Source organism: Papio anubis, chromosome 7 (assembly GCF_008728515.1).
Source record: "Papio anubis isolate 15944 chromosome 7, Panubis1.0, whole genome shotgun sequence".
In the NCBI taxonomy this organism is placed as follows: Eukaryota; Metazoa; Chordata; class Mammalia; order Primates; family Cercopithecidae; genus Papio; species Papio anubis.
In genome coordinates, this window is record NC_044982.1 from 28,000,454 (window position 1) to 28,024,566 (window position 24,113).

The following is a 24,113-nucleotide window of genomic DNA, read 5'->3' on the forward strand; positions in this document are numbered from 1 at the left end:
GCCCTATCTTCAAAAATAGTCACAAACTAAAGGTTAGAACTTCAACATATGAATTTGCAGAGGACATCACTGAGCCTATGACAAGCCAATAGATAGCTCCTGAGATGCAGTAATTGCTTTTTCTTTTCTTCTTCTGCCACGTTCCTCCATTTCCTCTGATTTGCAACTTCATTTCTTTCCACCCTGCTCAACTCTTATTTCTCTGGTCAGCTTTTTGTATTGATTCTCCCATTCTGTCAAAACGCTCTTATCTCCAAACCCACAGAGTGCTTTTCTGTACATCTTCCTTAATGGAATAAAACTTACCTTGCTACCCAAAATCTAATGAGCAATAATTTGTGTTTCTATGCGACATTTACAAGAAGGTCTCTACAGTAGTGTGCATTTGGATTAGCAGGGATTACTATCCTCATTTTACAGATCAAGACAAGGATATCCAGAGAAGTTGTATAATTTTCTAACTAACATTAGAACTGGACCTGGTAGCAGGCCTTTTTAATTAAACTACATTGGACTCCCAACTTCTGCACGTTTTTAATTGCAGAAATGGTGAAGAGCAGTAAGTGGTTCTTTGGCCTGAACTAACTGATTTTGTTTCAATTAATAACATAAATAACAACTTCATTAACATTTGTATAGTATTTTGTATTTTATAAAACACCTCCATTGTCTAATCCCATTTGCTCCCTACGTAAAAATACATGAAATCAGTATTAGTCGCTCCCTTTATAGATGAAGAAACCAAGGCTCAGAGCAGTCGAGTGGCTTGCTAAAAGCCATGCAACTGGCAAGGAATAAGTCTAGGCAAGACTCATACCCTGGGCTTGAGCTTTTGAAGCCCACCCTCTTCTCATGTCTCATGTTGATTTTAAAAGCCTCGCTTGGGCTTTACTAGCCCTACGCTGCACAGTAGTCTTCATGATAGAAAAAAAGGAATATTTAGGCCCAATGCTATGACCTGAATTCACCTGCTTACAGACAGAGACATTTATCACCACCTGAACAATCAGGAAGGATACCAAAACAACAGCTTGGGAAACAAATGAATTAAAGAAAAAGGGAACAGAGAAGGGGAGGAGGAAGGACAATGAGTAAGGAAGCAAGAGGACAACTCAAAAGAAAATCCAGAGAAGAAATTAAGTGATAGCATGAGAGATAGCAACAAGAGACAGCAAGCAAGACAGGGTAAAATAAAATGAGTATTTTTTTAAAGAAGAAAAAAAGCAACAACAAACACATTATCCCAAAGCCCGCAGGTGCCAGCAATTCAAATAAACGTATAGCAATTAACAGAATTAACACAGCCTTAAATAGCTTGGCTCACCAGATGTGGACGCCTATCAGGGTTCTATAAAATGTAAAGTTATTACAGATTAAGCCATTAATCATCTGTTCAGAGACTATCTCTGGCTGCAAAACTCCATTCGGTTTTAAATGGCTAATAATCACAAAGGGATGTGGAATGTAATGTGCACAATGATGTTCTATCCAATCCTTTTTCCTTTAAATATGTGTTCTATTCTCTCAATTCTCCTGTTCTTCCTTCCTCCCCATTAGAGATGCCATGAGAATAGAGAGATGAGAGAGTCCAGTCTGTCCCAGAGGTCTCAGTGGCACTTACGCTTCTCCACATGGGCAAATGGAGGAGTGTCAGATTGAGGAGAAAGGAGGATGGTGTAGAAAGAACCAAATCAAACTACACAGAAGGTCCAACACGTGGGAGGATACTGTGATGGGCTTGAATAGCCTAATGGGGACCCTACTCATGTAACTCAGTCTTGGTTTGGCCTTCCTGTATTTCATTTGTCATTGAACAGCTCAGTAATGCCAAGGACAGAGAAAAAGAGAAATGCATGTCCTCTCAGGCAGGGTCTTTGGAAACTGAAATTGGAGTCAGAAGGTAGCAGTTTTGTGTAGAAATTTTAAAATTCAGAGAGGCAGGCTCCAATCCAATGCTGAAGCTCAAGGACCACCTTTTCTTTTCTTTTTTTTTTTTTTTTTTTTTTTTGAGATGGAGTCTTGCTCTGTCACCCAGGCTGGAGGGCAGTGGCACGATCTCAGCTCGCTGCAAGCTGCACTTCCTGGGTTCACGCTATTCTCCCACCTCAGCCTCCCTAGTAGCTGGGACTACAGGCACCCGCCACCATGCCCAGCTAATTTTGTTTTTGTGTTTTTAGTAGAGATGGGGTTTCACCGTGTCAGCCAGGATGGTATCAATCTCCTGACCTCGTGATCTGCCTGCCTCAGCCTCCCAAAGTGCTGGGATTACAGGCATGAGCCACCGCGCCCAGCTGAGGGACCACTTTTCTATCCCTGATCTTCAACTTCCTAGGACAAAAACATACATCAGCGGAAAGTGGTAGATGAATTAACATTACTCCTCAAAGAATGAAGGCCTGATGGGTAAGATGCCAATCTGACTATGTTCTGCTGCTTAAGGTCCTTCAATGGCTCCCCCATTACCTAGAGAACAAAGTCCAAGGGTATAGCATGAAATGAAGACCTCTATGACATGGTCCCTACCTCACCACAGCTACCAGTCCAAAGCTCCCAGTCTTATAATTTGGGCCTTGAAATTAGCAAGCTGTTTGTATGTTCCTCACCCAGACACCAGGACATGCTCTACCTCCATGCCTTTCTCACCCTGCCCCTCATCCTGGAGCACCTCTTTCCCCATGCTTCCATGCTCCCCTCTACTTGGCATCAAGCACCTCACCTTGGGATGCTCCCTGAACCCCAGGATGTATTAGGTCCTTCTCCTCAGCAGCCACATTGTAACTAAGAATGTCTCATGTTGTGCATTAACCGCTATTTATTGCAATTATGTGTGTGTCTGCCTCTCCCCACTAATGTGAGTTCTTCTAAAGCAGGAACCATGTTTGACTCATATTTCTATTTTAGCACAGCCCTTGGCATATTATAGGTTTGGGGGATATATTGTTTGCTATGCACTGAATGTTTGTGTTCTCCAAAGTTCATATGTTGAAATCCTAACCCACAATGTGACAGTTTTAGGAGGTGGGGCCTCCAGGAGGTGGTCATGAAGGTCATGAAGGTCCCTCATGAGTGGGATTGGTGCCCTTATAAAAGGGACCCTAAAGAACTCTTATCCCCTTTTTTTCCGTGTGAGAACACAATAAGAAAACAGCAGTTTGCAAACTAGAAGAGGGCCCTCACCAGAACCTGATCAGGCTGGCATTCTGTTCTTGGACTTCCAGCCTCTAGAACAGTGAGAAATAAATTTCTGTTGTTTATAAGCCACTCAGCCTATGATACTTTTTAATAGCAGTCTGGACTTATACATTGTTCATCTAAACTCCACCAGATTTCAGAGCTCCATTCATTTATTTATTTATTCCAGACATACTTATTGAGTGCATTTTTTTAATGTCAAGGTCCATTCTAGGTGCTGGGGAAACATTTATAAGCAAATAAGACCTCTGTTCTCATGGAATTCACATTTTAATAAAGGAAAACATAGTGTCAAATAAATGGCCAAAGGCAAAAAACAAAGTAATCATTGAGGGCAGGCAGGATGAGTTATCCCTATTTTTGCATTACGAGAGAATTTATGTAGGGCAAACCTCAGAATAATGGGTTTTTTTTTCCTGACAATGACTTGCTCATATGAGAAATATAGAGATTCCATGTGCTAATGGATATTCACTTACACTTATATTTCTATTTATAAACTATTTTATACAATGCAATATATAATCCTTAACAATTATTATAAGCAAAAATATTGTATTTTGTAATGCTGTATGGTTTCACTTTTATGTACATCATTTCATTTTTTTTTCTTAAGAATGCAAAAGAAGTTTTATTATCTCCTTGTTATGGGTTAGAAAACTGAGACTGGAGTAAGATCAGTGACCTTATTATATAGCCAGTGATAAAGCTAACATTCCTAAGCAGATTTTCTGATTTGAAGCCCAGTATTCTTTTCATTATACTTTGATGCCTCCCTCACAGCCTTTTCTATCCCATTTTTCATAGAGGAACTTCCAATCATTCCTCTTAGCCTTGCTGAGGCTTTCAATATAATCTTTTTCTCATATCTGATAGCTCAGGAGGAGGGAGAGAAGATTCTTGAAAGATTCACCCACTGCCATGTGAAGATGTTCTTTAATCATCCCAGGTAAGTCAAGTGGTCAATAGTACCTAAGAGCATTCATTTAGGAAAGGTATTTATTAATGTACAATCATGTGATTTCACTCAGCAAATATTGACTGAGAGCCACCAAGTGCCAAGAACCATTCTAGGAGCTGGGGACACAATAAGAACAAACATGAGACAGACACACTAAAACATGAAAAGGAACAAGATGCTGACTTCGTGATATTTAAGTGGACACAAATCTTATATTGATAACCAACGTGTGCAGAGAACTATCATAGTTTGATGACAATGTGGATGCTTTGTTGTGGCTTTCACATGGGTATGAGGTTAGGAAGTACGCACATGAGTAATATCCAGTCCCTTTGGCACAATCATGGAGCCAGAACTTAGTTTTTAGGTGTGAAGTAATTACAGTCCCAACAACAAAACCTGTTTTGTGCCACACACAAAGCAATATTGATGATCTGGAGCAGAAATTGCATAGGCCCTTCGCCATGTCCCTAATTTGAAGAAAATTACACATAAAATCACTTAGTTTCATTTAGGACAACTTAAAGCCACAAATGGCGAGAGAAGATTTTTTTAAGGCAGCAAGAGGAAAACGAAGGGGAAGAAGGGAGTGTGAAATAATTACAGACTGTTCTATGGTTTAAGTGGGTGAGTGGGGTTTATCAGGTAGTTGAATCTTAACATATCTGGAAGCCTTTGATGTTAACTGATTTATCAAAAACAAATACCAAGAACAAGAGAAGTATCTCCATAGACCTGCCCACAGAAAAGTGAAGTGTAATTATTAAACGCAAAGAAATAACATATTAGCACTACGTTAGACTCAAAGTGATCTGTTCAAGGTACTCAGACAAATAACAAGCCTTCCGGGTGCCTTAGAAAGACTATCATGCTGTACAGGGAAAACAGATGGGGCAGGAGTTTATCAAGTTCTAGCTTTGCCTATCATTTCCGTTAGTGTTTCGAACTTTCCTTTTTCTAACTTGGTCTGAATTTAAATGCATATTTGTGCTGCTAGCTAAGATAAGGATATATTGTTATCACTGATTATAGTTATTTCTATTATCGACACTGTTTTTCAGAACTGCCTTTAACTTTTAAGCTACTCAGTAATACTTCTGACAGACTTTTGAAGCTTTCTGTTCTCTGGACAGCAAATATATGTGTGTGTGTGTGTGTGTGTGTGTGGTGTGTCTGTCTGTCTGTGTTTGTGTGTGTCTGCGTGTGTGTGTGTGTATTTTATTTTCTTTAGTTTCCACATGGATAAAGTCATCAGAGACATCTTTGTGTTTTTATGAGACTTGTTTCAAAATGTTCCTTCCTGATTAATAGATAGAAGATTCGTGGTTGGGAAATTGTTCCTTTGTCTCTAAGTATATAATAGAGAGGTAGCTCAATACAATTGTGTATAGGAGAAAATTAATCCTAAAGGCCAGAGCTAAATCCTGTCCTGGAGAAACTTCATGCTCAGGACCGTTGCACTACAAAACTGAATGAGCACTCCACAGCAACCAATGCCTCATTCATTCCTGAGCCATGTCCTTGGTAACAAGAATGTTGCAGTCTTTTTCTGATGAGAATGCAGTTCCAATGTAGTGTGATTTAACAATGTTTAAGAGTCTTTCAGGGTTCATTAGACAGTGCATAGTCTATACCTTTATTCTATCCAAATAGGAGTAAATCCCAGGGAGGAAGGGCTCTATGCCTACCATAATTCCATCAGAAATGACGATGAAATCTCTGAAGCCAGCAGAAGCCTAGGTAACATCCTGCAGAGAGATAATAGCACTCTTTGGGTGCTCCTCTTATTTCATTCTACAGGCTGAGAACAATACAAAGCTATGATTGGATTTTCCCTCCTTTATTGTCTCTCTTTTCTACCCCTTCCTCTCAATTTGCACATGATTTTCTACAACAAGGCCTGCCTCGAATGTCACTCTTTCTCTAAAACTGACTTCCACCTAAAATTTATGTTTCCTCTACTCAATTACAGCATTTAGTCTATGGTACTGAACACTTGCTCTCCTATGCTATACTTATTCACTCACTGATCTCATCTCCCTTCCTACAAGACAAAGCCTTGGAGCATGCAGATCATGGCTTAAAAAGAGCCACCACGTTTAGTTACAGCACAAAAAAAGGTACCCAATGATTATTAGATAAATGGACAAACAAATTCTTATTATGCATCTACTATGTGCCATGCCTAACAGACACAATTTCTGCCTGGACAAGGCTCACAGGGCAGTGGCATGAATGAACGCATGGACAGTGCCATCTCATATACAAATGATGCTCAATAAATTTCAAATAACCGTAATAAGAATAAAACATATGCCCTGAGAGGAGACTCATAAGATGTCACAAGGGATTGTTATCTACAAGAAGGAACACTGTTTGCTTCTCAAGAAATGTCCCGAGGGAGATGGTATAGATAACTTACGCAATCGAGCTTAGCTTAAACAAGATGTGCAGTGCACTACTTTGATGCCACAGTGTTCTGAAAGAGCTCTACCAAATTAAATCTGATTCTTTTTGCCTCAACAATTGACCTTAGAGGTTGCACTTACACTTGGCTGAAGCTCTTTTAGCTCTCAGACAGAGGTCTCAACACATCAGCTACAATGGTAATAAATGAGTAATGGCAAAGTCCCACTGTTTTTTCACAGCTACTAGCTCTCAGAGAAGAAGAAGAAGAAAAGGAAAAACCGGTCTTCTGAGCCTTAATGTTACATTATAAGAATTTTCTTTCATCTCAAATAATGAGACCCTTGGGAACACCAGGCTTAGTGAAGGTAAAATAATACATATGTTATATTTTAGACAGGGCACACAACAACAAATTGAGCTACTTTTAGCTAGAGCTTTCCTATTTCCCAGGTCAAACTCACAAAAATCAAACTTTACACTCATCTAGTTCCTTGTGATTTCAATGGCCTTTCACCTGTGTGATTGCATTTAATTTATAAGCACAGCCATCTGTGGGATAAGAGCCACAATTTGTTAGTTAAGGAAAGAGAACCACAGGGTATTTGATATGGTTGGCTGTGTCCCCACCCAAATTTCATCTTGAATTGTAGCTCCCACAATTTCCACCTGTTGTGGGAGGGAGCCAGTGGGAGAAAGCCAGTGGGAGATAATTGAATCATGGGGTCGGGTCTTTCCCATGCTGTTCTCATGATAGTGAATAAGTCTCATAAGATCTGATGGCTTCATAAAGAGGAGTTCCTCTGCACAAGTTTTTCTTCCCTGCCACCATGCAAGATGTGACTTGCTCCTCCTTGCTTTCTGCCATGATTGTGAGGTCTCCCCAGATATGTGGAACTGGGAATCAGTTAAATCTCTTTTCTTAATAAATTACCCAGTCTTGGGTATGTCTTTATCAGCAGCGTGAAAACGGACTAACACAGTACTAAATTGACAAACCCAAGGTCATGCAACCAGCTTAAGCGGGAATGAAAATGTAGGATACCTACTTTCAAGTCCAAGGTCGTTTGTGCTGCAATCTATCACTTCATAGATTTGTGGACAGATCCAGTCATTGATTTAGACATGTCATTTGTTTATAAATGAAACAATCACATGGTGCATTAAATAGAGTTGGGTGAACTTTACCTCTTTAAGGCAGCCCATGAAGTTGTTGCTGACAGGGGAGCCAGGCAAGTCAGCAGTACTTGGGCTTCCTCCCACGTAGAAGAAGTCGTCCGAGCCCAGCATGGTATAGTCCTCTTGAGTGTAGCCCGTCGTGGTAAGAATGCCATCCACAGAGATTGTCACCTGGTGGAGGGACATAGGGACAAAAAAAATCCCAACAATGACCTTACAATCCTAACATAAGCCAGTGGCTTCCCCTACTTGTGGCATCACTTTCATTAAGATTTTCATGAGGTATACTTTCTAATTTGATTTGATTTTGGTATGTGCAGCCAAGTTCCATTTTCTGGTCTGCCTCCCTGGGTCTCAAGCCTTCAGTATTTCCCTGCAGACTCATGGAAGACTTTGTTAGAATTTCCAAGCTGGGCACCTTGTTCTACCCATTGCAATCTTTACACAGTCAGGCTAGAAAATGGAACCATCCTCAGACGATATCACTTGTCTCAGTTCATTGCTAAAATGATTGCTTATTTGTTACATGATTGTTATTCATGGTGGTAGTGAAAAACAGCAAAGAAGACATTTGATGATGAAGTTTGTTAGGGGTTGGTCTTTGGTTGTTGATGGTTTTATTTTCCTTTTTTCTTTTCTTTTCTTTTTTCTTTTCTTTTATCTTTATTGTTATTAATATATTTATTTTGGCTCACATCACGCTGACAAACATGCATTCAGGGAGGGAAGGAGAAGGGTCTTGATTCTGATATGGTCATGGATGATACATGCCATGGATTGCCCCAGGACACCAACCCCTACCCTCCCTTGGCTCCCATCACCACCTCCAAGGGAAGAAATGACCCAAACCAAAAAGGCAACTCTAACAACAACAACAAAAGGAATGATGAGGAATAATAACCAAAACAATAAAAATAATAATGCCCACAGAAAAGAAATAGCACCCTTTTACCCAACATCCATGAAAGGAGCAGAGGGCAGAGAGAAACGATGGGGCCTCAAAGCATGCACACACCATACACCAATACACCCATGCAGAAATCATCTGGAACCAAGAGAGAAGGCGGAAGAAAAACAAAACTAGGAAAGGGTGGGGAGAAATTAGGGAAAGAATAAAAATCCACTTCACACTTACATGCATTGAACAAACTGAAGAACAAGATGGAAGTGAAAAAAAAAGCATTCAAAACTAAAAGGTAGTCTTTTCTCTGCCTGCCACCTCCCTTACTAAATAAAAGAAAAGAAAAGAAAAGAAAAAGTCCAAACCCAACCCCAAAATATATGAAAGATGAAAGGAGAATGAAGAGTGGGGAAAAATAAAAGAGAAGAAAGTGAAATTGGGTTGATGGTTGGTAAGTTGTTAGTAATGAGGAGGAAAATGAGGAAACAAATTCTGATGTAGGTAGGAAAATTCACGAGACAGGAACATGCCATGCAGAGTTTGTATGGAGAACAAAACTCGTGGATATCCTTTTGGCCACGGTAGGGGAGTAAAGTAAAAGAAGGGTAAGAAAGAGTCTAGGAAGTTGAGTACTTTCCTCCCCAGATCACCTGTGGCAGCCGTGGCCACATAAAAGGGAAAGAGAAAAGGGACTAAGGAGTGGGAAAGGAGGAAAAAAAGAAAAGAGGAAGAGTAAGAGGGAGAGGAAGGCACAGAAAGCAGAAAGTTCTCACTATAAATCTCTGTTGTCTCTCGTATGTAACTTGGAAGTTGTAAAATAAGAAAACAAAACAAAACAAATTTAGCCAAATGGAGATACTTTAAAAAAAAAAAAAAAAGAAAAAAAGAAAAGCATTTTTGGGGGGGGGGAAACTGAAAACTAGAGAAAAGAAAACCTTCCCCACAAAATTCAACCAAATATCATTTTTAGGACAAGTGCATCCCCTTCCATTTTTTTTTTTTTTTAAGGAAAAGAAAGGCTTGTATTTAATTGAACAAAAATCTTAAAAGAAGAAATGAGTCTAAAGAGGATAAAAGGGGGGGTTGGAGAGGAAAACGGGGGCAACACACGGCAAACCCAAAAAAAGAGACAATAAGAATGATATCTACCAGACAATGTAGTTTGTTTACCATAGCGTGTCCGATGCCTGAGTGCTTTGCGGAGAAGGGGGAAGAAAGGAAATTAAAAATTGTGAACAGAACGATTGTTAATTAAAAAAACTAAAAACAAAGATGAGTCGTTAGGGTGTTAGTACATTAGTCGGTTAGTAAAATGACACATTGCATGAATGATCTTGTGTTAGTTTCTCAAAAAAAAGGCACCCGACACAGAAAAAGAGAGTGGGGGGAAGACAATGAGACCAGGACTCTATGGAAAACCATGCCACCTGGGGCACAGCCAGAAAAGGAGCTGCAGTCTACATGCCATTGCAGCTCCCTGCTTCTTCCAAACCTCTCTCAGACCAGACCTCACCCGCTACAATTAGCACCATACTTACTTCCCAAGGACTCTTCTGAATGGACACCACCCACTCCCTTCCCACCCTCTAACACAAACCCATTCCACCTCTTGCGAAAGGAAAGACCCCCAACAGGTACCATTCCACATGTAGATAAATAGATACAAAGAACTGAAATACAAATATTTTGGGGTTTATTTTTTTCACATCTGACTATGACTACAAGGTAGATAAATGATCATGACTTCCTCCCAAAAAGGAAAAAACTTAAAACATTTACAGATCAAACCTAGCACAGAAAGTCTGCCTTATGTAGTGTACTCTAGGTTTCCATGGATAATTAAACATCTACAACCTACTTGATTTTTGTGGATATGTGCAACCAGAGAGGAACATTTTTCTTTCAGTTTAGAATTAATAGAATGCATCAAAAAAGTTAGAATCTTCTTTATTACTCAATGAGGTCATCAATTTGTTTACTTTGCCAGAATGTTTTGGAATCTCTTTCCCCCAATTCCTCTTGAACAATGCTTTTCAAGCTTTTATGTAATTTATTGTATGGATAGGAGGGTAGACTGGCAGGTTAAACATGATTAGAAAAGCCCTCTGGAAGACTGGAAGACTGGTAACCTCAGTTTTGTGTTTGTGGTTTAACAAAAGTTAACACGTAGAGGTAAAGCCATGAAAGTTATAGCCATGACCTTGGAGTTAGGCAAGGTCAAGGACCAATTACCACCCACTACCACATACAAACACACGAATTCCTCACTACCTTGGTCCCTAATCCCAGTTATAGTTTGCAACAGATACAGGTAGTCCACATTCCTTCCTTTAATTGTAAGCCATAATAAAATACCTGGCCTTGGTCCTGACCTGGCTTAAAGGCAAAACCATGAATAGATGATCATGAAGGAAGAAATGAGGAGAGTTCTGCTCCATTTGGTAGTAAGTACTCCAGCAAACCCCAGGTAAACTTTACTCAGATGAATTTTTGCCATAAAAGCCATTCAATCTTACCAAAAATATGAATGAATAAGGCTGCTATAAGTTTGTTGTCAAATATTTATGGAGCTATTTATAGTTTAATTGAAATAGACAGGAACGTCCCACCATTCAAATGTATCCTAGGGAACTCAAACAGATGTTATAAATATTATTTTAATGGGCAAAATAATAATCTTACATTATTCACATTAAAATAATTGAATTTGCAAAATCAACTTTGCTTTTCAGAGATTTTCCTCTTTCAATAAATTGCATTTGGTTGCAAAATTTAGTCAGAATTTCAATGAGGTTCAATTTTAGGTTCACTTTCTCACAGAAGATTAATACTCCCTCTGCCAAGAAATACCCCCAATACTGTAGGGCCTCTGTACCCCTGTCTAGCACAGAGAATTGCACTTAGCTGCATCCTTGGCACCAGACAGATGCAGTCACCTTTGAAACAGAATGCTCAGCCTGTAGATCATGTGCACGTCACAGTACGTCTATACCCAGACCACGGATGAGCTCATAATCCTTCTGGAACATAAGGTGCTTTGCATATTTAGCCACCACACATGGCTGCGGAAGATTGTAATCACCATTTTGCAAATGGAGACTGTGGTGGAGAAAGGTCAAATGGCTTGCCCAAGGGCACAGAGCAGAGTTGGGCCTTAGAGCACGAGGGGCAGGGGCGGGAAAAACATCCAGGGTGGTTTTCCTCTAGCCGCTCTGATTAGAACAGCACAAACAATATTTGAATTACAGTTTGGTTTATCTTCTCTCCATTTAAAGGACTTAAGTGGGCCTGATACTATTTTAGAAAAGTGTTTTTAGTAGAAACAAAAGTGAGCCTTTCACACCAGAATTGGAATCATTCCAGAATGGCAAGGAAGGGCGGTGGGAGAGAGTTAGAGAAACAAATTGGTGAGAACCATGACCTGATTGTGCTCTGAAGTACATGAAAAGTCTCTCCTCCACTGATTAATGCCTAAAGGGTGTTATTTTGTACCTGCCAATCAAAACTAGCGAAAGGTTGTATTTCACTTTCAGATCTAGTCTTTGCAGCTCACATGTAACAAGCCCTTATATATCAGCAAATGGATATTTGATTTGGGTTCTCTTGACAGTTGAGACGTTCTCTCCTGGGTAAGTATGGATGGGGAATGATGAAAGAAGATATTAGCAATAGAGTTCTTTGGCCTTAGAGGAAAAACACAGAACAATATTCAAAAATATCAGATTCGTGAATGTTGAGATGATTGGGGACTCTAAGTCTTATGTCATTTGGCATTTTTACCTGAGATAACTGTAAACAGTTATCTGTTTACAACAGGATGGCTTCCTTGACATACCTAAGTGTGGAAATGTGTTTCAAATGTGTGCCAGCCTATACCATTTGTTTAGCATTAGTAAGGAGTTACACTTTTATCAAACAGAAAACATAGGCAAACACCTATCATTTCTTATGCTTTCACATTGACATTAGAAGGCATTAGATCAATCATATGGCAGAAGGAAATTTGGTAAGCACTTTTTGATAAGCACTTCAGAAAGTATAGTGTTTTCTGGTTAATAAAGCCTGGATACCATCCAACTGGGTTTAATGACAGATTAACAAACAGGAAAACCAAGTAACAATGGCAAGCTGGAAAAGTCAGCCTCAGCACAGACTTTGATTTTTATAGGAAATGGTTTTCTTTCACTGACGTGGGCTGATGAGGTATTATTATTGTTATCATTATTATTAGTCATGAAATTGAAAACAACTTCACTTGGCTAAGGCTTTCTGAGAATGTTGTCACCTGACGGAGGTGCCTGCTTAGAATCGGCAAGCGATGGGACTTCCCAAGCACGGACAGAACCAGGAAGGGCTGCTCCAAAGTTGACTTTTTTATTTGGGTCCTTCCACTTTCCAGGCCTCCCAGTCAACTGAAGAGTCTCGGAGGGAGAGACAGGGGCAATAGAGTAGGACCGCCGCATCAAGGAACAGAGAAACAGAGGAATTCAGAAAGATCCCAGCTAATTAATTCCAAAGCTAGAGATTAACGTAAAAGAAAAAAAAAATAGTTGGGAAAGGGTAGTAAATTAAAAGAGAAAAAGGAAGACTTTTTCTGGAAGGAATTAAAATTATGGCATCGTGGCAATGGCTAACTTAATTAAAAAGAAAAACATATATTCAAAGAATGAGGAAAATCTACGAAACTGCAGAAACAAAATGCCGTCCCTAATTGAATTTAACAATAATACGATAAGATTCAAATGTAATTAAGAAAATGATAAAAGGAAAGCAGAATAAAAGGAATGAAAGTACTTACAACTTTTATTATCTATACAACTGAGATTTTTTTTTTTCTTAAATAACAAGCACAGAGGGAGAATTGAAGTATGCGGAGAAACATATTTTAATAATTTTCCATGTGAAATTGCGAAGACTGGGAGAAAGCTAGACTTTAACATCTCTATCCCTGAATCTCCACCCCTCTCCACCTCACACCCGTCACCTGCTTCACAAACTTACTACCCAGCCACCTAGGATGAGCCTTCCAGGCATTCTCTCCCCTCAGCCATTACCTGCCGGAGGTTGCGTGTCACTTTGACATCATGCCAGGCGTTGTCATTGAATTTTCCATTCACTGGCTCCACAATGGCCTCAAAGGCCCCGGACCCCAGGTTAATGACCAAGGAGACCGCACCATCCTTCAGAGCCAGGTTGACATAATCAGCCGACTTGCCCGTGTGCAGAATGAGGCCATTACGCTGCCAGGTCTTAAAGGAGAGGGTGATTTCATCACTGCTGCTCTGGATCGGGTTCTGAGACAGGTCGTAGCACAGATACTCTGAGCCTCGGAAAGTGGCCACATTCTCCTCTCGAGCTATAGGAAAAGAAAAGAGGAAAGAAGTCAACACTTGTCTGGCAAGAGTCAGATCTATGCAAATACCAAAGAGAACACACCGCAGGGGTACTGCCCCTGTTCTTGTGCTAATACCAACACAGCACTCCCTTCCATTCTTCCGCAAGTCATATATCGAAACACCCGGGAAACCAGCAGCAGGGGTGACTGCAGAGAAACGACGTGTCCACACGAGGGTAGAAGACAAACAAGATGGTGCAAAAGAGCTTGCTGCCTTTCTTTCACATTTTCTCAAAGAAAAACCTAAAGGGACGTTTCATGCAAAATGATCAAGTGAGGCTCAAGTTGCTTTTGCTTCAGGAATTGCTTTTAAATGCTTGTAGAAGAGCTGGTTTAGAATGGATAATTAACTGTTCTGACAAAGGACTCTTTAGCTTCAGGTAGCTTTTATTGACCAATAACTAAAAAATCAATTACCCTGAAAGATCTGGCTCTGATTTTCATCCATCAATAACTCAGCTAACTTTGGTTTCTATAGTACAGTCCCAAGCCCCGTGGAACATGGCTGGGTTGTTAAGCAGGGGGTTAGACCTGAGCAGGTGATATAGCAGGTAAAGAGAAGGGAAGAGAATGAATTTGATATGTTTTGATAAGACAGCAATACCACTGTTAAACTCAAGACTCTCTGCTCTAGGGTACCCTGTTTTAGATGACCCTGGTTGGACTATCCTATGGCCACAGAACTAGGGTTCCACGGGGCTAATATGGCATTCTCTTCTTCCCCACAGAACTATCCTTCCCCACGGAACTAGGGTTCCACGGGGCCAAGATCGCATTCTACTGGAGCCCATATTCTCTTTCAAGACAATATCTCATAGACTGGGACCCTGTCATTGCCCAGCCAAAAAACCTTAAGCCTGTTTTTCAGGGCTTGTGCAGGCCTCTTCCCTGGATCCATCTTTCTTTTTCCTTCTTTTTCTTTTCTTTTTGAGTCTTGCTCTGTCACCAGGCTGGATTGCAGTGGTGTGATCTCACCTCACTGCAACATCTGCCTCCCGGGTTCAAGCGATTCTCCTGCCTCAGCCTCCCAAGTAGCTGGGACTACAGGCGTGCAACATCACGCCTGGCTAATTTTTGTATTTTTAGTATAGACAGGGTTTCACCATGTTGACCAGGATGGTCTCGATCTCTGGACCTTGTGATTTGCCCACCTTGGCCTCCCAAAGTGTTGGGATTATTGGCATGAGCCACCATGCCCAGCCCTGGATCCATCTTTCTAAAGGCAAACCATACATCTTGCAAGGTCTGAGGAGCAGCCATGGGGGACTACTTGCAGAAATGTGGATAGGGCTTGTCCATTAGGCTGGGGCAACCACATGCATTCATACCAGACCCTTCATGATATAGGACAAAGCCAAAGGTGGGAAGAGAAGGGAGCAGACCATAGGCTGAGGACTAGGGGTTGGCTGGTTCCCCCTGTGCTGCTATTTCCCAATGCAGAACTCCAAGGAATCCAAAAATTCTAAATTTGAACCTGGTTTTCCAAGTAGTTATAAAGGTATATTTGTCAAGGTAAGAGGATGAAATATATTTTCTTTAATTATTTGTTTTTTCAATTTATAATTTTGGCACACAGTGTTATGAAATTCCATTTGTCCTCTTGCCAGATAGCCTTACTTAGAATGGTCTAACTCATACCAGAGTTGGTAAAAAGCTATCAAACGCACCTCATTACCAAAAGAAAATGGCAACAATAGTTGAGATATACAGTTTCCCTCTAAAGATTGGAGGCTACAAAATAAGGTTGAAAGAATTCTATTTTCCCTGCCGGAACTACAATCCAGGCTTATTAACCAAAGCCAAGTCCGCTTCAGCTCAGATCTGTATCAACCATCACAGCCCCAGGTAAACTTCTTAGGCAAAATAAATATTTTCTCATCATAAAGTAAGAGCTGTAAAAAGGAGACGCTTTTATAATGTGAAGAGACTACTAGCCACTACATATTGTTAAATTAATCTTAGCATTATGAGATCATTAAAACATCAACCTCAGCTTCATACTCCAGGGAATTAAAGAAGAGATCAAATTTCTCTTGTGTGTTTCAGAGCAGCCCAGTCATATGTGTCTACCTGCATATGTCTGCTTGCACACACACTGGTATAAGCAAAAGAGACCTGTTCACCTATAAATGCTCACAGGGTAGCTTGCACATGTATAAGTAGTGAGCACATAACGCATGCTGGATTTTAGCAGAAATAGAACCCCCCCCAAAATAATAAAGCAGAGATTCAACACTGTCTGCATGTTTGAAGTAGATCTATCCAATCCCCTAGTGTTCTGTCTATTGTCATGATCTCTCCTCTCATTTCTGAAGAAACATCTTTGTTAAAATGCAATTGGATAAGCCCCTGTTCAGGAGACCTGGAGGTGACCCTGATCTAGAGTAGAAGGTGACAAATCAAACGGCGTTATCACAACTAAGCTCTTTTTCTACAGACAGGGATGTCCACAGAGCCAACTACTGTGCACGTCCTTGGCACCACAAGTGGTATATTAATGGGTGTCTTCTATAAACATTTAAGTTATACCTTGTGTGCCCACTGAACTGAGATAAATGAGCAAGGAAAGTAGTGCCTATAAAGAGAAGCTTAAATTAATCATCCAGTACCCTTCAAAGGGGAAAAGTTTGACACAGAACAGCAAGGCACCAGATATTATTTAATGTGCTACATGGTGCTTAATATTTTTTATATAATTAGAGCAAGGAGTCTGTCAAAATAATAAATTTTAGAGCTATAAGGGATTTTAGAGATGGCCTGATTTAATGTCCTTATTTTATTATGGAAGAAATTGATGACTAGAAATAAGTGAGTTGCCCAAGACAACACAGTTAGTTTGTGGTACTCTGGGCTTGGGGCATGTCTGGGCTTTTCTTAGTCTAAACATTCATTATCTTCCCTTTGCCCATCACTCTGGACATTCCAGATGCTCCTACTTGTCTTGTCAAAGGCCACAAATGATTCCATGGAACGGTACATTGACTGACAAACCATCCCAAACTTTGAATAAACTGAGCCAGAAACCAATTCCTCTCACCTTACATGAATCACTCATTCACCAAAAGAAATGTTTCCCTAGATCTGTATTTAAAGCAAAAACACTTCTTTTATGTGGGAGGCCATAGAGGGAAAAAATGGCATCAGTGTAGAGAAGAGAATATCACCATAAATAAATAAGAACTAAAACCAATGTGAGGAAGAAAAGGCCTATGCAAATCACATGCATATTTATGCTAATCTCCATGCAAATACACCGATGAAGATTTTATGTGGCGAAGTGCCTTCCTTTGCAAATATTTAACAGAAATTGCTGTAACCATTCACAACCTTCCCAATCTTTTCATCCAACGAAGAATTTTCTCAGTTTACCTCTTCCCTGAGTCAGAGGAGGCTACCAAGATCAGCATTACCCTGTCGGGATATCTCCTCCACTGGTCAACAAACAATAGACAACTGACATATTCTCTCTAAGTCGTATCCTACATAAGCAAATTTATATCATTTTCAAGTGATAGAATAATTTTCCCCTACACGTTATGTTGTAAGAGGCACTAGAAATGCATAACCCAGCCTTTTTTTTTGAGATGGAGTCTCTCTCTGTCACCCAGGCTGGAGTGCAGTGGCGCGATCTCAGCTCACTGCAACCTCTGCCTCTCAATAACCCAGTCTCTAAAAGAGCATATCAAGGGCTAGAAAGGAGAAGGAGAAAAAAATGAGGACCTTGAAGAAATCACTGTTTTGTACACTTGCACAACTGACATGATTTTTCTTGTAAGAACCCCAATCTATCTTAATTTCCTTCTAGTAGCTGAGACTCAACCACTCTCTTATCACCTTGAAAATCACACTAAGTTGACAGTAAGGGTAACTAAAACGGGCAAAACCAAATAGTGACAAACATGCATTTCTAACCTTATTCAATCCTTTGAATCCTCCATTAGAAAAAACAAAATAGCACCCAAAATCTGTTTATACTTGGTGTTTATACTGAGAAGGAAGTTGAAGAGACAATGCAGTCACCTTGTATATATTCAAGCTAAACAGGTGGAGAAAATGAATGCAGGGGATTATGTAACACAGTACACAACAGCTTAGCATAAAACTACAGCTTGGCAAGAGAGGAGGCACTGACATAGCTAATGGACTGTTTAGCTCCATTTAAATTATATTATCCCAAAGTTTACAATCAATTGCATAAGTGTAAAAATGAAAAGTGTTATTCTCACTGCATGAAAAGCAGAGCTCAATTCTGTATGACAAAAAATCATTTATCCATTATTCGTAAGCGTCCAATTGATTAAACACTAGATGCAATCTAGATATGTATAATTCAAGATTTTAAATCAGTTTGTATAAGATATATAAAGTACTGATCTTTCAAATGGCTGGATAATTCAATACTGATATATACTTAGTATTAATAAGCATTTACTTAATTCTGTTCTTCACTCCTTTCCCCCAAAAGACACCCAACTTATAATTTATATATTATTATCACTCTATTTCTCTGAGAAATTCCAAAGCAGATTAAAATACTCAGTGTTATATTTTATTACTATGCAATCTAAGAAGTGTGGAGAAAATGCATATAACTGTTTAATTAGGCCTGCCATTCCTATGGCTTGGTGTCTTAAAAACCCAAACTGGGCTTTGAGGGCAAAAAAATTGAACTTCTATAAGTTACAGGGAACCACTGCATAATTTTACTGAGAGGGATAGAAGGATTCAATCTGTATTTTTAAGAGATTGCATAATCTTTTAGAAATACATTTGAACTACTTTTTCAGGGGTTGCCTGGAACTGGTTCAGCCTAGATGTTGATATAGTTCCTGGATATAGTGAGGTTTGCACTTCACTGGGCAAGAATGTAAGCAGAAGTTCCTTGCAGAACAACCTAAGAGAGGCAGAGACACCAGCAAGCCAGAGAACACAGGAGGAAACCAAAGTGTGGATACTTAAGATCCAAGTGCAATCATTGGAAAGCCAAAGACCAAAGGCAAAATTTGACAGAAAAAGACAAAGAATTAGTCAAGAAAGGACTGAAAATGAAAACACGTCAGGCATTGATAAAGAAGGATTCTAAGACCATTTGCAAGCAGGCATTTACACGTATCTAGATGTGTCGTGGATTTCCAAATGCTTTCTTAATTATTATTGGTATTCTCTCAATGCTCTGTGAGGTCATTTTGCTATGATTACACCAATGTGAGGAAATAGAGACACACAGAGTTTACAGGGGCCGTCCAAGGTACTACAGAGTGCCATTTCCAAAACTGTAATGCCATGATTTTCATTCCATTGCTTTTGCTACTACACCATACCACTACTTTGCCAGAAACTCAGATTCCCAAAGCAGATGCCTAGCACCCTGTATCTGATATTCTGCAGCTGCATGAAGTTAAATCTGTTGAAAGGTAAAACTAGTGACAATGGTAGGCAAGAGCCCTGGTAGGCAGCAGGAAACCAAGCAGGCAAGTAAGGGAGTACATTGACTTTCCTTCCAAATTCTCAGCACCAAACTGAAAAGAAAAGGCCAATCTGAGAAGATAACACTCTTCACTTCCAACAGAGAGCCTTAGAAATGGAATTTTTAGATACTTAGAAGAGCCTGTTAAAATGCTGACCCCTCTGAAGTGGCTGTAGTCAGTGGTCCTGTGAAGAACACCTGCTGAGCTCCAGAAAAGGAGTGGGAGCCAGCTTCCTGATGATGAGCCTCAGAGACACAGCGAAATTGTTCTCACTGTAGCATGCAGCCTTTGTCCTTCAAACAGCAGCCTCAAACAGCAGCACAGCGCAGTACTTTAGCCTGTATTCATGCAAAGATAACCTGGCTGCCCATCCTGGCCTGGCCCACCTGGAAACTAATGAGGCACAAAAACACATGGACTACTATTGCCTTGCCTGCTAGGCAAAGAGATGGCCTGTGGTCTTGTGGCCATCCTGTGAACTCATTTGCTCTCCGTGAAGACAAACCCAGCAGGGGCTATATTGTGCCTTCTCCACCAGTGCAACTGCAATCAGAGGTTGAAGGTTCTCAAGTCATGAACTCACAGATCATCCAATTCTGGCCAGTGCTTTCCAGGCAAAGAAGCCTCAGCAATGACAAAAGTAGTAATGGGTCCAAGGCAAAAGGGTACACAACTGCAGAAATAAATGTCTAGGGAATAAGTCCACGATTGCACAATTCTACTCATTCCTGGGGGATGGAGGGGCTGCATATACCCTCATTGCTGAAAGGTATCTTGAGCTAAAACAGCAATTTGAGTATTTTTGCTGGCAAAAAAAATATATATATATATATATATATGGCAAGTATGAGTTCATTCCTCTACAAGTCTGTTTCCTTACTATCCAACCTGCTAAGAATCCAATACACTGAACAGGAACACCTACCTCTAAGAGCCTCTTAGGAAGCTGTGAGCAGACATCCAAGTTATCTGCTGAGCTGTGAGATGATCATATTTGCAAAAATGAGGGGAAAGTAGAAATCCTTTTAGTGCAGTGAATTCTATTGTACACTTAATGACATTTCCTGCTAGAATTTAGGGAGGAACAGAATGATTGTGTTAAAAGGCAAAAGATTGCACAAGTGAACTGCACTCTTGGTTCTCCCTGTCTCATTTCCCTTACAATGTATTTTAGGGCCAAAGAAAGCATTAAGAGAGATCAAACTGCAGAGCCATCCCCCAAGGACAAACAACAAAATCCTTTACCTGCCACATCCCATCACACAGGTATTTTAAAAGCAGAGTGTACCAGCAGACAGGAAATTGTGTTGCCCTGAGCAATCCTGCACTACAAAAGAAAACACACAGGAAATCTGACCTCCTGAGGCCATTTCCAACCCTTATCCTCAGACTCTCTGTAGGAAAGATGCAGCAGAGAAATAAATGGACTTTTCCACACTGCCTGGGTCACTCACTAGCCTGCAGATGCTTCTTGAAAGTGATGAGAAGGAAAATAGTAAATCAACTTGTCAGTTGGAAAATAAACAGCCAGCATCCTGGTGAGGGAAGCTGCCTCCGTCCACAGAAGAATGGCCTGGAAAACCACGCTTCACTGAAATCACTAGAAAGCTAATGGTATCCTAAAGACTGAATTGCTGTCAACTGCATTACAATAAAAGTTACATTTTTGTTTATTCACTTAAGAAGTAAAGATTCACAGGTGCCTACTATGCACCAGGTAATGTGTTCAGTGCTGAATGCACTTAAGTCACATGGCAACCTTGTAAGTATAAATCATTAGCTGACATTTTACAGACAAAAAGGAATTGTAAAGCTGAAAAATTTTGAATGCCTGCTATGTGCCAGGCCCTGACAACAGATTCATGTTAACAGGGCACTCTGCCTGGCTGAACAGTGGATTTACGGTATGAACTGTAATGATAAAAGCTTTGAATCAGACAGACGTGGGTTTGACACCCAGCTCTGAAACTTACCTAAATCTATGGAACTTTAGCTTATTACTTGACTTCTCTAACCCTTCTTTCTCTAATTTACAAAATGGGAATAACCATAGTACATATTTCATAGAGTTGCTGTGAGGCAGGAATACAATAAAGTTCTAGGCCCAGTTCCCAGCCATAGAAGTGTTAGCTATCATTGTTGTCGTTGAGAAGGCATGCACAAGCAAATAATTACCAGTGTAGTTAAGTGTTTGGTAGGTGATATAGGCACACAGAAGAGGGAATAACTGAACCTGGGCATAAGAGAAGGTTCCATACAGGAGGTCATACTTAAAATGTGTCTTGAGTTATGAATAGGAGTTTACCTACAAAGGGAGGAATGAAATGCTAATTAGAAGAAACGGCATATCCATTGGTGTGGTCATTAGAAGAGCATAGAGTATTTAGGAGAAGGTGAAAAGTGCAAGGTGGCTAGAGCAATGGACACGTGTATAGGTTCAAGATGCAGACTGGGGCCTTCTCTACAACATTCTTGAGCACTGGGGATGGGGAATTAGCAGAGAAGAAATTCAGCTAATGAGTGGCAGAATTATACTTGTACTGTACCAGGGGTCCAGTTTGTGGACAAATGACTAGAGATGTGAAGAGGGAGCCAGGAGACATTTCTAAGATAGGATGGATATTGCTAAAAAAATAAAAATAAATTAAAAAAAAAACAAAACATGAGCCAATTGTTTGCCAATTGTACTGCACACAATTGTACAGCCTGTCTTCCCACTTACAATAATTTATGTAATATAGCGATCCAGGAGACATTTCTAAGATAGGATGGATATTGCTAAAAAAATTAAAAATGAAAAAATAAATACACAACCTGAGCCAATGGTACTGCACACCTGTGTTCCCACTTACAATCATTTTATGTAATGTACTGTACATTTTACTTTCCCTCAACCACCAGATCCATATAAACAAAACTGTAATTATGCTTCTTTCAGTATTCGTTTCTCATTTTAATTCTGGGTCAGTCAATCAAACAGGCATTGAACACAAATAGTGCAGTCCATCTTACAGAGGGAATCCATTTCCCTGCCCCCATGACTCCATGTGAACATCTCCTCCCCATTCCCCAGAAGAGAATAATTTTGGAGTCACACTTTGACCATCTCTCCTTTATTCATTCTCCTGCAGTGATTCATCTGCTTGGTGCTGTAGTAAGGGTCTGATACACTAGTTCTACATTTCCCAATTAGATAATCAGTATTCCCAGGTGATGACCTGCCTTTTATTCTACTTCTTTCTACAAGGCTTGTGAGATCTCCTTTAGGCGGTCCCAAGCAGTAATCCTTATCGCAGTAAACTCTGCCCTTATGGAAGAAGGCCTGCAGTTGTCTGGCTCTTCTACCCTGAGTAGGTGAGTTTAATTCAAGGGAAAAATTATAAAGAAGCCCAATTTGACTGCAGTAAACGCCACATCCTCTAACTCTACCAGCAATAGAACTGATATTTGGATCCTTGACACAATTATGATTTGACTCATGTCTTACACAATCAGTTCAGAAATCAAAGGGAAATGTTATGGTTGTCACCTCAGCACTCAACAAATATTGAAATAGGCACCGAAATAAAGGTATCAGGAGAAATTCAGGATATCAGACTGGTCCTTGGGTTGTTTTCACTATGACTGGAGGGATAACAGGCACGACTGGAGGGATAACAGGCACATCTGGAGCCACGTGAGTTCGATGACAAGAAAATATATCAATAATTGCAAAGCCAGCTCTAGCCCAAAGTGTTTCCTAAAAATACATTTCTTGAAGTTACACAGAGCATACGAGTAATTAGGATGGTGGAGAACTTAACCAGAATTGACTTCCAAAAAATAAGTTTCACATCGGATTTTAAAGGTTTTGAACAAAAAAAATTGTAGAATATACACAAACCCACAAACTTACATATCCTTTCACCCTTGGCCAAGACCAAAAAGAATCATCAAAAGTACTCAATAACTAAGGCTATTATACCAGAATAGCAAATGCCACGCTGTCACACTACATTCTGTGGACTTCATAAGGACAAAAATGTTAGGAAGGACACAGAGTTGGAAAGGAGAGGTCTGTGTCCCTAGCAACGCTGTATATTTTTGTATAATTTTGATATGAACAAAATTAATAATAATGAAAAATATCCACAATGAATCTAGAGCAGGAAGTAGAGCATCTGAAACGTTTTTTTATATATAGTAGCACACATACCAACCCTAATTGCTACCAAAATTAGATACTCACTATATTCACACATACATGTTTAGAAAATAATATAGAAGTCATGAAGGTTTACAGAATTTGGGAAAACTCATACAGATATTTAGATATTTCAAAGCAGTAAGTATGAATTTTTTACCAGATGAACTTTACAATATTTATTTCTATCAAATCTCTCTTTAGTCCAAGATGAAAACAAGAATTCTCTGTAACAATTATCACCATAGTGTCAGAAGAAATCTTAGAAGATCATGTAATCTACCTCCTGCCTTAATAAATCTGCAATTAAATTATATTTTCAGTATAACTCCCCACCTTTAAGTATCTAGAGAAAACAAGACAACCAGATATTATGTGAACCTTCCTGATCCTAAAATTGGAAAGTGGGATCTAGAACTGGTACCAAG

General features: G+C 39.9%; 1 protein-coding gene across 40 annotated transcripts in view; it reads right to left on the reverse strand.

Annotated features, from left to right (window-relative positions):
* Nucleotides 1-24,113, reverse strand: part of NRXN3 (neurexin 3) — a 1,717,425-nt gene that overhangs the window by 1,213,846 nt on the left and 479,466 nt on the right. For 23 of the 40 annotated variants that reach the window (XM_031669087.1, XM_031669072.1, XM_031669069.1 and 20 more), the window contains 3 exons: nt 13,694-13,995; nt 9,810-9,833; nt 7,748-7,909 (listed from right to left, as the gene is read on the reverse strand). In XM_031669087.1, coding sequence (XP_031524947.1) covers nt 7,748-7,909; nt 9,810-9,833; nt 13,694-13,995 — 488 coding nt within the window. The remainder of the gene's footprint in view (nt 1-7,747; nt 7,910-9,809; nt 9,834-13,693; nt 13,996-24,113) is intronic. The other 17 variants (XM_031669085.1, XM_031669084.1, XM_031669086.1 and 14 more) reach the window with 1 other exon arrangement.